Raw genomic sequence first — 15,835 nt, 5'->3', positions numbered from 1 at the left:
TCTAAAAAAAAAAAAAAAAGAAAATGCTTTGTTTATCCTGAATTGCTATTTCTCTTGATTATTATTCTTAGAGAAAGTCTATCAGACATAATTCATCTGATTTGCTTCTAGGCTAGAGGAAAATGTGAAAGATGACAAATGAAAATTACAAAGGTTGTCAGGAGTATGGCTCCTTTTATCATTTGTCATTATCACAAATATATCAACACAGGACTTTTAAAAAATATTTTGTACATATTGGGCCTCAGTAGGATTTTGCATGAATTTTTTTTTTCTTTTTTGCCAAGAGAGAAAGAGCAAGGAAATAACCAAGGGTGTACTCGTATTGGAGGTTTACCAAATAAGGACTGCTTTTATTATGAACTATAGTGTATATTCTAAGTAAATCAGTTTTTCTATTGTGTTTTTTGTTCCTGCAGGCAAGATCTCTGAACTTTATGCAGAGGGTTCTTTTAAAAAACCAAAGTTGAATTTTTTTATTTCTTGGAATATCTTTTTCATTTATTTCTCCCACGTAGAGCAGACTCCAAACTCTCTTTTGCACTACGTCTTTTTTGTTTTGCCATTCGCTCAGTATTCTGTTTCTACATTTTCCCTTCCTAGAACCAGTCAATAAATGACCAAAAAAACACTAAATCATGTGTTATTGCACTAGGAGTTCAGGGATACCAAGGACAGTCTTGTTTATTTATTTGTTTTTTTGGTTTTTGTTTTTTTTGAGACAGAGTTTCGCTCTTGTTGCCCAGGCTGGCATACAGTGGCACGATATTGGCTTACTACAACCTCTGCTTTCCAGGTTCAAGCAATTTTCCTGCCTCAGCCTACCAAGTAGCTGGGATTACAGGCATGCACCACCGCGCCTGGCTAATTTTTATATATTTAGTAGAGACAGGGTTTTGCCATGTTGGTCAGGCGGGGCTCAAACTCCCGACCTCATGTGATCCGCCCTCCTTGGCCTCCCAAAGTGCTGGGATTACAGGCGTGAGCCACCACGCCCGGCAGACAGACAGTCTTGATGTGGGAACAGAGAAGGCTGGATAGGAGTTGGATAAGGCGATTTCAGATAAAGAGGGGGTGACTTCACCCAAGACAGGAAGTGGAACTGTGTGTAAGGGGATCAGGAGGACAGACTACATTTGTAAATAATGAGAAATAAGAACTTGTGACAGTAAATATATTTGGTCTCTTTGCCTGGTTCCCAACACAGAGCTCCTGAATCCCTTGCAAATTCCTGAGTGATAGGAGCATCTTTTGTTCTAACTAGGACACTCTTGATGGGCTTTTGGGTAGCTTCAAGGTGGGGGCTAGTCACCAAAAAGACCAAGTCATAATTAGAAATTTGGAACTTTCACCCCCACCCTCTGATCTCTGGAGATTGGAAAGGGACTGAAGATTGAGTTTAATCAGCAATCAGTAATGCCCTCCTAGTGGAACCTCTGTGCAAACTCTAACTGATGGGTGGAGTGTGGGGAGAGTTCAGAGAGCTTCCAGGTTGGTGAATGCGTCCGTGTATGGGTAGGGTGGTACACTCCCAATTCCAGGGGGGACAGAAGCTGCCCTGGGGACATTCCAGACATGGCCCTGTGTACCTCTTCATGTGGCTGTTGATTTGTATCCTTTACATCAGTAATGTTTCCCTGAGTCCTATGAGCCTTTATAACAAATTATTGAACCTGAGGAGGGGGTCATGGGAACCCCCTGATTTGTAGCCAAGTTGGACAGAAGTGTGGGTGCCCTGGGCACCCAGGACTTAGAACTGGCATCTGAAGTAGGGAACAGTCTTGTGAGACTGAGCCCTTGAGCTGTGGGGTCTGTGCTAACCCCAGTAGTCAGTGTCAGAACTGAATTGCAGGACACCCAAGTTATATCTGTGGAGAACTGGTGAACTGCTTAGTGTGGAAAACCCACACATTTGGTGTCAGAAGTGTGTGAGTAGAAACAGTTTTCCTTTTATGTCTGTTGGATAGATAATGATGAACCTAGCAGGGCACAGAAAGCCAGGCAGCAGTGAAACTGAGAATGAAGTTATAGTTAATAGCAGAGAATGAAAAAGAAAAGACAGATAAGACATTTTGAAGAAAGGACAGTAATGTATTCCCAACAGGTAGGATTTACTGGATGAAGGAGAGAAGAGGCAAAGATAACTACAAAATTTCTAGCCTGAGAGACTGGTAGAGAAAAATGGTGGTATCAGGGACAGACAGGGTTATTAAGAAAAGGATTAGATTTTAAAATAAAGAAGATCTGGTGTAAAATTGTCCTCAGGAAAATTGGAAATCCAGGCACGTACTTCTCTCCATCATGCCCTTGCATAGTGCAGTCTCTCTGCCTGTCCATGCCTTGCCTCCCCCTCCCTAGGATTCTTCTTCCTCTCTTAAGACCCATCTCAAATATCACCTAGACTTGTAAATAATTTATATGAAACTGGATAGCTGAGGTTTCAAGCCTTTATCTCTTTGAACCTTTTTAATAACAAGTTACTTTTATCTTTTACTAAATCCAACTTTATATTCACCATTTTAACTAGCATCATTTCAGATTCCAAGACCTGTTTGGTGTGAAAGTGCAGCCAAGTTACTGTTAATCAAGATCAGAATAAGAGAATCTACGAAGAAAAATTAACAAAATCCCCCTTTTAATGCATAATCTTCCATCCATCAGGCTGTAAGTTAAATACCTAACACAAAACAAAGCTGTATGTCTTATGAATATGTACATATATAATTGCAGGGAACATGATTTGGAGGGATATACACTTATATTGCTAAGAATAGTCACCCCCAAGGAGAAGACTGGGGTCACAAGTGGAAGTCAAGGGAGTCTTCAGCTTTCTTTTTGTATTTAAATTTTGATAGAAATATATACATGTGTATTATAATTTTAAATTTTAATGAAAACAGTATTTTCCTTTTTTTCTTTGATCTGTCAATAGGTTATATTTTTCCAGTATCGGCTAAACATTTGCTTCCCAGAAAGCTTAGTTACCTCTTCAAAATTTATTCAGGTTAAAGTAAAAGATTTAGATAGTGGATTAAAAATCTAAGATGGTATTTGCCTACTTTATACACAACAGTATATTGATGCTGCTAAAGCAATTAAAGTATAATTTTTCTTTTTTCTATTTCTGTTTTGTTTTTTGGAGATGGAGTCTCACTCTCAGTCGCCCAGGCTGAAGTACAGTGGCGCGATCTCTGCTCATTGCAACCTCCATCTCTCAGGTTTAAGCGATTCTCCTGCCTCAGCCTCCCCAGTAGCTGGGATTACCAGGTGCGCACCACCATGCCCAGCTAATTTTGTTGTATGTTTATTAGAGACAGGGTTTCACCATGTTGACCAGGCTGGTCTTGAACTCCTGACCTCAAATGATCCGCCCACCTCAGCCTCCCAAAGTGCTGGGATTACAGGCATGAGCCACCATGCACAGCCTGAAGTGTATACTTTTTCTTCGCTCCTGTATGCAGTGCTCCTTCCCAGTGCTGAATGTCTGAATTTTTATCTGAGACGTAGTATTTCAGATGATCATTACTTGCCGGTGGTCATTAATAGTTCCACCCTGCTTCTAACCTTCCTCTCCTCATTTTAAATTAAGTTACACTACATTATTGTGGGTTAGGAGGTACATTAATATTAAATGAAAAAATATAATCTGATGAGTGAGTGGCAAGACAGTTATCGTGTGAATATTGAGAGTTGTTCTGAGGCCTTTTGCTTTTCTGGGGTTCTGTGCTTCTGGTAGAACTCTTGGTTATTGAATAAATAGTTCCTGAAAAGTGAGAAAGTACAACTGGAAATCAGATTTCTGATGAATAAATCAAACCCTATTAAGAGAACCAGGTTCAAGTAATTTTAAAACCACTTGAATTTTCATAAATGTTTTGTTAATTATTGATTATAAAAAACAGTGACTCGGGCCGGGCGCGGGTGGCTCCCAAGCCCTGTAATCCCAGCACTTTGGAGGCCCGAGACGGGCGGATCACGAGGTTTCAGTGAGGATCGAGACCCATCCTGGCTAACACGGTGAAACCCCGTTTCTTACTAAAAAATACAAAAAAAGACTACCGGGCAGGGCGGGCACCTTGTAGTCCCCAACGCTACTTGGGAGGCTTGAGGCAGGGAGAATGGCATAAACCCGGGGAGGGCGGAACTGCAGTGGCTGAGATCGCCACTGGCACTTCCAGGGCTGGGTGGACAGAGCGAAGACTCCGTCCCTTCAAAAAAAAAAAAACAAAAAAAACAAAAACAGGTACTCTAAGTCTGGAGGCTCTAGCTGGAGGCTTTTGTGTGTTTGGTTTTGAGTCAGCTAGGAAAAGGAAGAAAAGTCAAGCTTAGTCAATTGTGGTTTTCACTGAATCTTTTTTAAAGTAATGAGCTGGTTTGTTTTCTTCATCACTATAGCAACTTAAGCTAGTTTTTGCTTTTGATTTTTTATTTCCCCTAGAGAAACCTAACATGCACTGCTCATTAGACTTGAGCATACTAAGGAATATCTGTGGTAATTAAGTTAAAAATCAGAGTGGTGCTTTGTGCCGTGTATAGTTGCAGATGTCTGCATTTCACTAATATTCTTTGGAAACATCTGGATACCAGTTAACATAAAATAACGGTTTAGTCGGTTTCTGTTCAGAATAGAAGGAATGATTTAAAAGTTCCCATTGTGGTATGTACGTCATTCTATCTCTAGCCCTTCCTCCAGCTTAACTGAGATTGATAAATAATAAACTTCATGGGTGGTGTGTCTTTAGTTTCCTCTGGTGAGCTCACTGCACAGATTACTTTGTCAGCAGTGTGGCCTTGATTTTTAGGCCCTGTTTCTAACGAGATCAGTTCTGTGGCCAACACCTGTGTACCAAGCCCATTCACTGTCTACCTTAGCCAGCCATGGACTCCTGCTCTTGGTTAGAAGTATTTGCCTTCATTTCTACTAGCACAGTTCACCAAAAACCCAATTGATCCCAAACACTAGTAATTCATCAATGGAGTCTAACAGAGTTTTAGTGTGTGTGGGTGTGGGTGTGTGGGTGTGGGTGTAGAGATGGGATCTCACTATGTTGTCCAGACTGGTCTTAAATACCTAAGCTCAAGTTCTCCTGTCTCAGCCTCCCAATGTGCTAGAACTACAGTCATGAGCCACCATGCCCAACCCTCTAAGACTCTGGGATACAAAAATGTAATTTACTTTTCTCCATTTCTGGTATAAAACATCTCTTCCTTCCTCCTTCTAGTTTCTGTTCTGTGCCCCTGTTTGATCTCCTGTAAACCTTCAGCCTTCTGTGCTGAAGGAGAAAAGGCTTGCTTTTATAAAATGTGACAATATTCAGACCACATAAGATCCTTCTTGCTTCATTTTGGCTTAAATATTTTAAGATTTTCTGATTTTCTTGTATGTATATGTATTTACCTATTATTTGACTTTATTGAACAACTTCAAATTGAGTATATTTGAACGAGAGTAGGCATTCAAAAGTGCTAGGCTTTCCCTGCCTTTCAGAACTTTGAGGTATATGTCACATCATTTTGTCCTTCACATTCTCCAGTTGTGCTAATTTTTCCGAATCCATTGAGTTAAGTAGAGTACCTTCCTTTTTACAGTCATATTCTTACTTTTTTTTTTTGTGAGACAGTCTCAAACTGTTGCCCAGGCTGGAATGCAGTGGTTCAATCTCAGCTCACTGTAACTTCCGCCTTAACCTTGGGAGTAGCTCAGACTACAGGAGCATGCCACCATGCGCAGCTAATTTTTGTATTTTTAGTAAAGATGGGGTTTCACCATGTTGGCCAAGCTGGTCTCAAACTCCTGACCTCAAGTGATCTGCCCAGCTCAGCCTCCCAAAGTGCTGGGATTGTAGGCGTGAGCCACCACATCCGGCCTCTTACTTAAATCTCTTAGTGCCCCTTAGAATGTAGTTAAGAATTTTCAGGTGACAGTATATTTTTGATAGTTGTCTTTGGTTTCCAAACCTAGAGAAGGAAGACTAACTGGCTTTCTCTGTGTGTGGGTACATCGTGTCTTATTGGAGATTGTTTTGTTTCAAGTATTGCTGCAGAGTATTTTATTAATGGTTACACTTTAAAATTTTTTGTTTTTCAGATTAACAGTTTAGGTAACCCAGTACTCGATATTTGCCAATTTCTAGAATTAAAAATATGTATGTATCACTGGTTAACTAGAAATTGAAAATATTTCTTCTTTAGCCCAGGCAGTATCACTTGCATTAATTTCTATCCCCTCCCTGTCCCTACTGTATCGGCTCCGTGGCTTCTTCCACTAAGCTGGTACTTTCTTTATCGCTCCTCCTGTGCACTAAACCTTTATTGTTCACTAAACCTTTATTGGTTCATAGCCTACAGAAAATGCCTGTGCTGTGAGAGGTAATTTGTGAAACTGCCTCTCTTCCCTGCTTAGCAGTTGAGCTCTCTAAATGGGTGTAGCTAGGAAAGAAAATTGAACTTTACAAACAAGAATTCCTGGGTTCCATCCAGTGGAACATGTCTTTTGTTATACACACAGTTTCTGACTCATATCGTTCCATGACTTATAATAAAGTGGACATTTTGTTTACACTGTTGTGTGGAAGGAAGGGTCTGGTTTCTAATTTTTAATAGCATCTATTTCTAGAATATTAGGCTTGCCATTTGAATGCTTCTGTTTTTTTAGTTTCTAAGTTAAGAGAAAGTAACTTCTCCTCCACTTCAGAAAGCAAGGAAAATTAAAAATAATGTGATGACTTCCACAGGCTCTAAAAAAGCAATGAAAAATGATTTATGTGTGGGAGAAGAAATACTAGTTCTTAATTAATACATTGTTTTACCACTTCCTGTGAATTTATGTAGAAGTAATAAACTTACCAAGTCATTTGTTCAAACTCTTGTCAGTTTAGACTTTTTAATTGCTTTATTACCTGCCATTACTTTGTAATACTTGTTATAGCAGTGGTAATAGTTGAGATTTGCATATTGACCACTTGCAGGGCACTGTGCCAGATTCCCCATGTGTGATGTTCCTCCCAGTCATGACACCCATCCTAGGAGAGCAGCGTTAGCGTCCCCCATGCAAGCAGATGGTGCAGGCTGGGTGACCTGGGCACAGTGCCTGACCGTTTCCCTGGCTTACTGTAGTTATCATTAAATAATATGTGGTATTACTTAGAAGCATTTTGAATAATTTGAAAAGCACATTTTAGTGTTTAAACAATTTTTTTTATTTCTTTGAGGAAAGGTCTAGCTCTGTTGCTAGGGTGGAGTGCAGTGACCTGAGCATAGCTCACTGCAGCCTGCAACTCCTGGGCTCAAGCGATTCTCCTGCCTCAGCCTCCTGAGCATCTGAGACTACAGGCACATGCCCCCACACCCAACTCAATTTTTTTTTTTAAGATACAAAGGATCAATCTTAATATTATTTACAATTTTTTTTTCCTTTTCTATGGGCCTCATCTGACTGGAAATTCTTTTTAAATTTTTTATTTTTTAAATTGTAAATTGACAAATTGTAGATATATATTTATGAGCTACAAAGTAATTTTATGATTTATGAATACAACATTGCATAATTAAGTCAAGCTGACTAACCTGTTCACCACTGGAAACAATTGCAAATCATTATCATTTTTTCTGGTGAGAACATCTGAAATTTACTCAGTGATTTTGAAATGTGCAGTACTTTTTGTTGTGGTAGAAATGAGGTCTCACTATGTTGGCCAGGCTGGTTTCAAACTCTGAGCTCGAGTGATCCTCCCACCTCAGCCTTCTAGTGTTGGGATTACAAGCATGAACTATCACATTGGGCCAAATGTATAATCTATTATTATTTACTGTATTCACCATGCTGTGCAATCTATCTCAAAAAAACTTACCTCTCCTGCCTAATTGAGGCTTTGTACCCTTTGACCATCATCTCTCCATCACCCCCATCCCCAATTTTGTATACTTTGAGTCCTTTCATGATATGCGTGGAGGCTTATGGTAAGTTTTTGTTTGTTTGTTTGTTTGTTTGTTTGTTTTTTGAGACGGAGTCTCGCTGTGTCGCCCAGGCTGGAGTGCAGTGGCGCGATCTCGGCTCACTGCAAGCTCCGCCTCCCGGGTTCACGCTATTCTCCCACCTCAGCCTCCGAGTAGCTGGGACTACAGGCGTCCGCCACCACGCCTGGCTAGTTTTTTGTATTTTTAGTAGAGACGGGGTTTCACCGTGTTAGCCAGGATGGTCTTGATCTCCTGACCTCGTGATCCACCCGCCTCGGCCTCCCAAAGTGCTGGGATTACAGGCTTGAGCCACTGCACCCGGCCAGCTTATGGTAAGTTATTTAAAACTTACATGTATGTCAAAATTTTTTGTGGCTGTAGCTTTTCTTTTTTAAATTTTGAGAGTCGGAATATTTGTATATTTGTTCAGCATGTATTTGAGTGCCTAATATATGCCATTTTCTATGTTAGGAACCAGAAATTAAAGCAGCGAACAAAACAAAGTCTGCCCTCATGGTGCTAATTCACCAGGTGGGGAAGCCAGATAATAAACACATGTATAATGCAAAGTCAGTAATAATAAACAATATGAAGAAACAAGTAAGGTAGGAGAGGCAGGAAAGTGGGGGTGAGAAAGAGGTGCTCTTTTAAATACAATGGTCAGGGAGAGCCTCTCAGAATGAAGTTTTAACAGAGACCTGAATGAAATGGGGAGTGAACTATACAGATATCTGCTGTGTGCTAGAAAAATTACCTGTAATTTTGCATTCTAAAAGTTTAATAATGAGTACATTTATTTCACAATTTGAGAATCAATTATATACAAGATACAGTTCTAAGCACATACTCTTAAGTATAATTTGTTGTTTTTACAGTAGACGAAATAAGTATGCTCAGCTTCAGAATATGCTCTTTATGATCATGTGTACAATAAATACATTCTCTTATAACATGATCCATATTAAGGTTGATGTTTTCAGAAACATATAAAAAAACTAGCTTTTAAAATTGACTAGGGAAGTTCTCTCAAACTGCCAGTCCATGAGATACTGTATATTTTCTATCTGAAAAATCTTTATTCTCAGAATTCTTTAAACGAGATGTCCCTGGAGCTCCCATTACTTACCTGTGACTCCCAGTGGAAATCGTACCCAGCCCTTCGAGAGGTGCTAAATCCGTTGGGAGTGGGGGGGTAGAAAAAAATTCTGCAGCTTCTTGTGGGTATCCTTCACACACAGACACACAGTGCCCCAAGCACTGTGCAGTCAAATGTCGACCCTGCTCAGACTTTCCTCCTTGGGGTTGAGAAGCAATGGAGTATAGAGAAAGAAAGGTGGCTTAGCACTCCAAAACTTGGAAGGGTAATTGACCAAGACCCCTAAAGCCAAAGCAGTGGGCAGCCCCACTTCCTGTATCCCCTATACCAACACCTAATGGCTACAAGATACAGGGGCACTAGCACCTGTCTGCTTGGCTACCTCCCCTTCTTACGGTAGTGGTGAAGGGAATCACTCAGCCTCAGGAAGGGAAAATGGCTTTCTCATCTTCAAATTGAAAGAGGTTGGCCGTGGGTGAGGAGAATAGCAGGTAAGGATCTCTTTCAGTATACGCGTTTGAAGCCAAAACCTCTGTTTAGACATACGGTATTTTGAACCTGGTGACTATTGATTGCCAGTGTTTCTGAATTATCAGAAAGCAGAATTCGTGCCAGGCACAGTGGCTCATACCTGTAATCCCAGCACTTTGGGATGCCAAGGTGGGAGGATCACTTAAGCCCAGGAGTTTGAGACCAGCCTGGGCAACATGATGAGATCCTGTCTCTACAAAAAATTCAAAAATTAGCTGGGCATAGTGACATGCACTTGTGGTCCCAGCTACTCAGGAGGCCAAGGTGGGAGGATTACCTGAGCCCAGGAGGTTGAGGCTACAGTAAGCCATGTCTGTGCCACTACACTCAGCCTGAGCAACACAGCAAGACCCTGTTTCCCACCCCAACCAACCCTACCCCCCCGCCCCCCGCCAGAAAAAGCAAGCTGAATTCTTGAATTCCCTGCAACCAGGTCACCCAAATCAAAGGTAAAAGGAACATAAAAAAGCCTTCTGGGAAGTGTAAAAAAATTCATTGCAGAGTGATGTTTGTCTTGTGAAATCATAGTTAAGTTTGTTCTAAATGTATCCCCTTCTTTCTCACCCACCCCAACACATTTTTTTAAAAAACACCACCAGGTATCCGTTACAGCACTGACGTGAGTGTAGATGAAGTAAAAGCTTTGGCTTCTCTGATGACATACAAGTGTGCAGTGGTTGGTAAGTGATCGCCTTTCTTGCTGCCTAATGAGAACTCTGAGGAAATAAACATAACACATGGTTACTGTTAAGATGCTATAGAAGTACAGCTTATCAGAACTGATTTTTTTTTAACTTGTGCTAAGACCTGCATCATTTTCAATTAGTCTAAATTAAGATACAGCCTCTTTTAACATGGGGATTTTAAAATAGGAGCTAATTGGATTTTAAGTCTAGATCTTTGTTTTCAATTCCTCAACACATTCTGTAAATAAGACCAAATTATAGTAGAAGGATAGTAGATAAGCTATTATGTTTTAGAAGTGGTAAAGAGCACTGATTAAATATGTATTAGAACTTGGCTAGCCAATTTTATTGAACAATTTCTGTTCAGTAAAATGTTGCTTGAAGTACAGTTTAGAAAATGATGGTAGGTTTATTTCTTGAATTTTCAGAAATTCAAGCTTAAAGCATCACGTTTTTCTAATATTGTGTGGTGCTTTCTGTCATTTTACTTTTTTAACATTTATATGGTATAGCAACCATCAGCCTTCTCTTTCAGATGTGCCGTTTGGGGGTGCTAAAGCTGGTGTTAAGATCAATCCCAAGAGCTATACTGTAAGTATGAAAGTGATATTTGTTTTGTTGTTGTTGTTGTTTTTTGAGACAGAGTCTTGCTCTGTTGCCCAGGCTGGAGTAAAATGGCGCGATCTCGGCTCACTGCAACCTCCGCCTCCTGGGTTCAAGCGATTCTCCTTGATCCATAACTAGGATTACAGGTGCATGCCACCATGCCCAACTAATTTTTGTATTTTTAGTAGAGAGGGGATTTCACCATGTTGGCCAGGCTGGTCTCGAACTCCTGACCTCAGGTGATCCGCCTGCCTCGGCCTCCCAGAGTGCGAGGATTGCAGGCGTGAGCCACCGCACCCGGCCTCAAAGTGACATTTGTGCACACAGTGCATTTATGAAGGACTTGAAATTACTGGACTTCTCTGTATCCCCTATATCAGTGAGATCAGTAGTCCGTATTGCTTTTCAAATGAAATAGAAAAATGTAAAGAATTAACTCATTGAGTGTTTTGCCATATAAAGATCACCTACTTAATATCTATATCCTTTATCATTTTCTGTTTTGTTTGGTTTTGTTTTTATGAGTCTTTTGTTCTACTTTTTTGCTTTTTGTTTTATTATTTTCTTAATTAATATCTTCATATTGTTAGACACTTATACCCATATTTAAGAATTACTGTGATCTGATTAGCCAGGCGTATTGGTGCATACCTGTAATCCCAGCTACTCAGGAGGCTCAGGTATGAGAACTGCTTGAACCCAGGAGGTGGAGATAGTAGTGAGCCGAGATTTCTCCGCTGCACTCTAGCCTGGGCAACAGAGCAAGACTCTGTCTCAAAAAGAAAAAAAGTATTACTGTGATCTGAAGTTATTATGTCAGGATCTCATTCTAGTGACAAATATCTTAATTAAGACTATGAAAACCTTACTTTTTATCCAGTCAGTTCCAAGTTAATTCAAACTGGTTGTCACCATGCTTTACGTAATACTAAATTATCTGTATTCAAACATAAATGCATATGATTTTTATTCTCTTTAAAATTCACCATTTAAATGGAATATAATTATATTTCAATTAATCTTAATTAAGATTTAGTGTGTTTTTCAGTAGGGAATTAGTAGAATGGGAATTTGAGCCCTAGTTCTACTATCTTGTTTTTATAACCTACTTTTTTGATCCCTTGTTTTCTCACCTTTAAAATGGCAATGCCTACTTTATGAGTTGTTCTAAGGATTACATGAGAAGACATATGAAAATGTACTATAAATAGAAAGTAAGATGCTAGCTATAATCTCAAGTGATTTTTATATCAATTTTTTCTTTCATTTTTGTTGTTTTCTTATTTTACAGGATAATGAATTGGAAAAGATCACAAGGAGGTTCACCATGGAGCTAGCAAAGAAGGGCTTTATTGGTATGTGTAGGCACATAGATTTTGGTATAAAGTGGGAACATCTAAAAGTTTTTTTTTTTTTTTTTTTTTTTTTTTTTTTTGTGAGACAGAGTCTCACTCTTTTGCCCAGACTGGAGTGCAGTGGTATGATCTCATCTGCCTCCTGGGTTCAAGCAGTTCTCTTGTCTCAGCCTCCCAAGTAGCTGAGATTACAGTTGTGTGCCACCACACCCAGCTGATTTTTGTATTTTTACTAGAAATGGGGTTTTACCATGTTGGTCAGGCTGGTCTTGAGCTCCTGACCTCAGGTGATCCACCCATATCGGACTCCGAAGTGCTGGTATTGCAGACATGAGCCACTGTGCCCGGCCTCCTACTATTTGTTATAGGAGCTTTTGCCAAACATACAATGTTTCTGAAGATACTAATCTTCGTTTGCTTAATGTTTTTGTATCTTACTATTATCTGTGTTTATAAGTTCTTTGTGCGCAATCTGAATATTCTTTTCTATGATATGTAAATATTTGTCATGTACCCTTTATTTTTCAAGCAGTTTAAACCTTTCTATTTTTTTTTTTCTAAAAGGCCTCTAATTTATTTGAATAGAATATACGTAATTACCTAATAGAATGCTTGCCCTATCAGTGTAGTTAATAGAATGTAAATAGTTACTTAATAATAGAATACTTGCCCTATCAGTATCAGGATAGTTAAACAAAATAAGGTCTACTTAAATAGGAAATAAAGTGTATTTTTCTCTACTTTCCTTTATCAGCATTTCCTCCACCATGGACAAGTTCCTATGAAATTAAACTATAAAGACTGGGCATAGTGGCTCTTGCTTGTAATCCCAGCATTTTTGGAGGCTAAGGCCTGGAAGTTCGAGACCACCCTGGGCAATATGGCAAGACCCCATCTCTACAAAAAATGAAAACATTACCAAGCGTGATGTTGCATGTCTGTGGTCCCAACTACTAAGATGGGAGGATCACTTAAGCCTGGGAGGTTGAGGCTGTAGTGAGCTGTGATCATGCCACTGCACTCTGGCCTGAGCAACAAAATGAGACCACATCTCAAGAAGAAAGAGAAAAGAAATAAAGCTATTCAGATTCATTTTTAGGAAAAAACAGTCATGAAATAAATGTCATGAAATAACCTAATATAGAAATACAGTAAGTATAGGTAACTCTAAAACTTGACTAGATTTGGCCTATCTTTCATACTAAAAGGCATTTGGGCCTTTGACATGCCACATCCCCAGCACTCCTGTGAACTTGTGCGTCATTGCACGGAGCCTGTTAACATAAATTAACATGAGTTAACTACCTCCCTCACGCTTTTACAGGAGTACTTACTGATTCTGAGATGTGGCAAATCGAAGTTATGTTCAGCCTGTTAATAGCCTTCATAATTTTTATAAGGTCTTTCCTCTTCACCTAAATCTCAAACACATTTAGTAGTCTTGAATGGTTTCAGACTTTATTCAGTCGTATTTGTCGCCCATATCTGCAATATCTCCAGCTTGATTGTATCAGTCTTGACAAGTACCTAATAATTCCAAAGGTCAAAAAGTGATTCATTGGAATACTGAAAGAAAACACAGCTTAAACCCTAGTAACTTGATTTATTTGCATAATTCGCAAAAACCTTATTGACCCAGGATGCAGCTAAACTGACATCTGGGCCCAGACAGCTTTGAAGCCTAGGAGGTAGGCAAAGGGAGTTCTTTCTCTCACTCTAGGCAAACCTTCAAATTTGATGTTATTTATCTGTTATTTCCTGACTGCCCTTTCCACAGAGAGTGTCAGACTGAGGCTCAGACCTGAGTCTGAACCCTGATCCTGTCACATGTGTGTTTAACATCAGCTTGTAAATTTCTGCAAAACAAAACAAAAAAAGAAGAGGCTGGGATTTTAATTGAATCTGTACACCGATTTGTGGAGTATTGCCGTCTTTCCCACCCTCCCCAAAAGGGTTTTGCCCTTTCACCCAGGCTGGAGTACCAGGCAGCAGTCACTGCAACCTTGACCTCCTGGGGTCAAGCAATCCTCTCACCTCACCCTCCCAAGTAGCTAGAACCACAGGCATGCACAACTGCGCCTGACTAATTTTTTAATTTTTTGTAGAGACAAGGTCTCATCACATATCCCAAACTGGTCTCAAACTCCTGGGCTCAAGCAGTCTTCCCACCTCAGCTTCCCAAAATACTGGGATTATAGGCATAAGCCACTGGACTCGACCAGTATTGCCGTCTTAACCATATTAAGCCTTCCAATGCTGAATATGAGATGTCTTTCCATTTATTTAGGACTCTTGGTTTATTTCAATGATGTTTTATAGTTCTCGTTGTAGAAATCTTACAACTAAATATTTTATTCCTTTTAATGCTATTGTAAGTGACATTGGTCTATAGTTTTCTCATGATGTCTTTGACTAGTCTTTGTATCAGGACAATTCTAGCTTCATGGAATGAGTTGAGGAGTGTTCCTTCCTCTTCTGCTTTTGGAAAAGCTTTTGAAAGGTCCATATTCATTCTCTTGTGTGAGTGTAAATATCACCTATGTAAAGTTCTGCAGGACCCTGATGTCTCCTCCCTTCTCATCCCCTTGTATCTCTGTGCACCAAATTTACCCTTTCATCTCCTACTCTAGTCACATGCTGTTAGAAAAGTTGCTTTTTTACAAAAGATTAACTTCCGCCTCATACTTGTTCTCTATGTAAGAATTTATCAGTTAGACCGGGCATGGTGGCTCATGCCTGTAATCCCAGCACTTTGGGAGGCTGAGGCGGGTGGATCACCTGAGGTCAGGAGTTCGAGACCAGCCTGGCAAACATGGTAAAACACCATCTCTACTAAAAATAAAAAAAAAATTAGCCAGGCATGGTGGCAGGTACCTGTAATCCCAGCTACTCAGGAGACTGAGGCAGGAAAATTGCTTGAACCTGGAAGGCAGAGGTTGCAGTGAGCCGAGATCATGCCACTGTACTCCAGCGTGGGCAACAAGAGTGTAACTCTGTCTCAAAAAATAAAAATTAAAAAAAAAAAAAGAATGTATCTGTTTTTCAGCAACTACTTGGTTTTTTTGTTGTTGTTGTTTTCTTAAGATGGAGTCTTGCTGTGTCACCAGACTGGAGCTCACTGCAACGTCTGCCTCCCCAGTTCAAGCAAGTCTCCCGCCCTCAGCCTCCCGAGTAGCTGGGACTATGGGCACACACCTCCACATCCAGCTAATTTTTGTATTTTTAGGAGAGACAGGGTTCACCATGTTGGTCAGGTTGGTCTCGAGCTCCTGACCTTGTGATCCGTCCTCCTCAGCCTCCCAAGGTGCTGGGATTACAGCCGTGAGCCACTGTGCCCAACCTAATAGTTTAACCATTTTTTAAGTTATATTTTTCGTTTTGTAAAAATGAGTTGGTATTTTACAGTTGAAATAATATAGAAAGTTATAAACAATGTCTATATGGGGAGGAAGAGAGAAAGGGCAAGAGAAAGAAAACTGTAAGTGGGAACATGTTATACATGCTTTATGAAACCTGCCTTTTTCCATATGTATGTTCGTGATAGATAATTCCAAGTAATTTACATGGATATAAGTTACCCTTTTTTTTTTTTTTTTTTTTTGAGG

At 39.9% G+C, this 15,835-nt stretch overlaps 1 protein-coding gene across 1 annotated transcript in view; it reads left to right on the top strand.

The window, feature by feature from the left end:
- LOC108533127 (glutamate dehydrogenase 1, mitochondrial-like) overlaps positions 1-15,835 on the top strand; it is a 37,171-nt gene that overhangs the window by 7,495 nt on the left and 13,841 nt on the right. The window contains exons 4-6 of the mRNA XM_017877534.1: positions 10,183-10,263; positions 10,805-10,860; positions 12,167-12,254. Of these exons, the coding sequence (XP_017733023.1) occupies positions 10,183-10,263; positions 10,805-10,860; positions 12,167-12,254 (225 nt within the window). The remainder of the gene's footprint in view (positions 1-10,182; positions 10,264-10,804; positions 10,861-12,166; positions 12,255-15,835) is intronic.

This window comes from Rhinopithecus bieti, unplaced genomic scaffold, assembly GCF_001698545.2.
Source record: "Rhinopithecus bieti isolate Rb0 unplaced genomic scaffold, ASM169854v2 scaffold_11515, whole genome shotgun sequence".
NCBI lineage: Eukaryota > Metazoa > Chordata > Mammalia > Primates > Cercopithecidae > Rhinopithecus > Rhinopithecus bieti.
The sequence above is the reverse complement of the archived record's forward strand: the minus strand, read 5'-3'. Positions and strand labels throughout refer to the sequence as shown.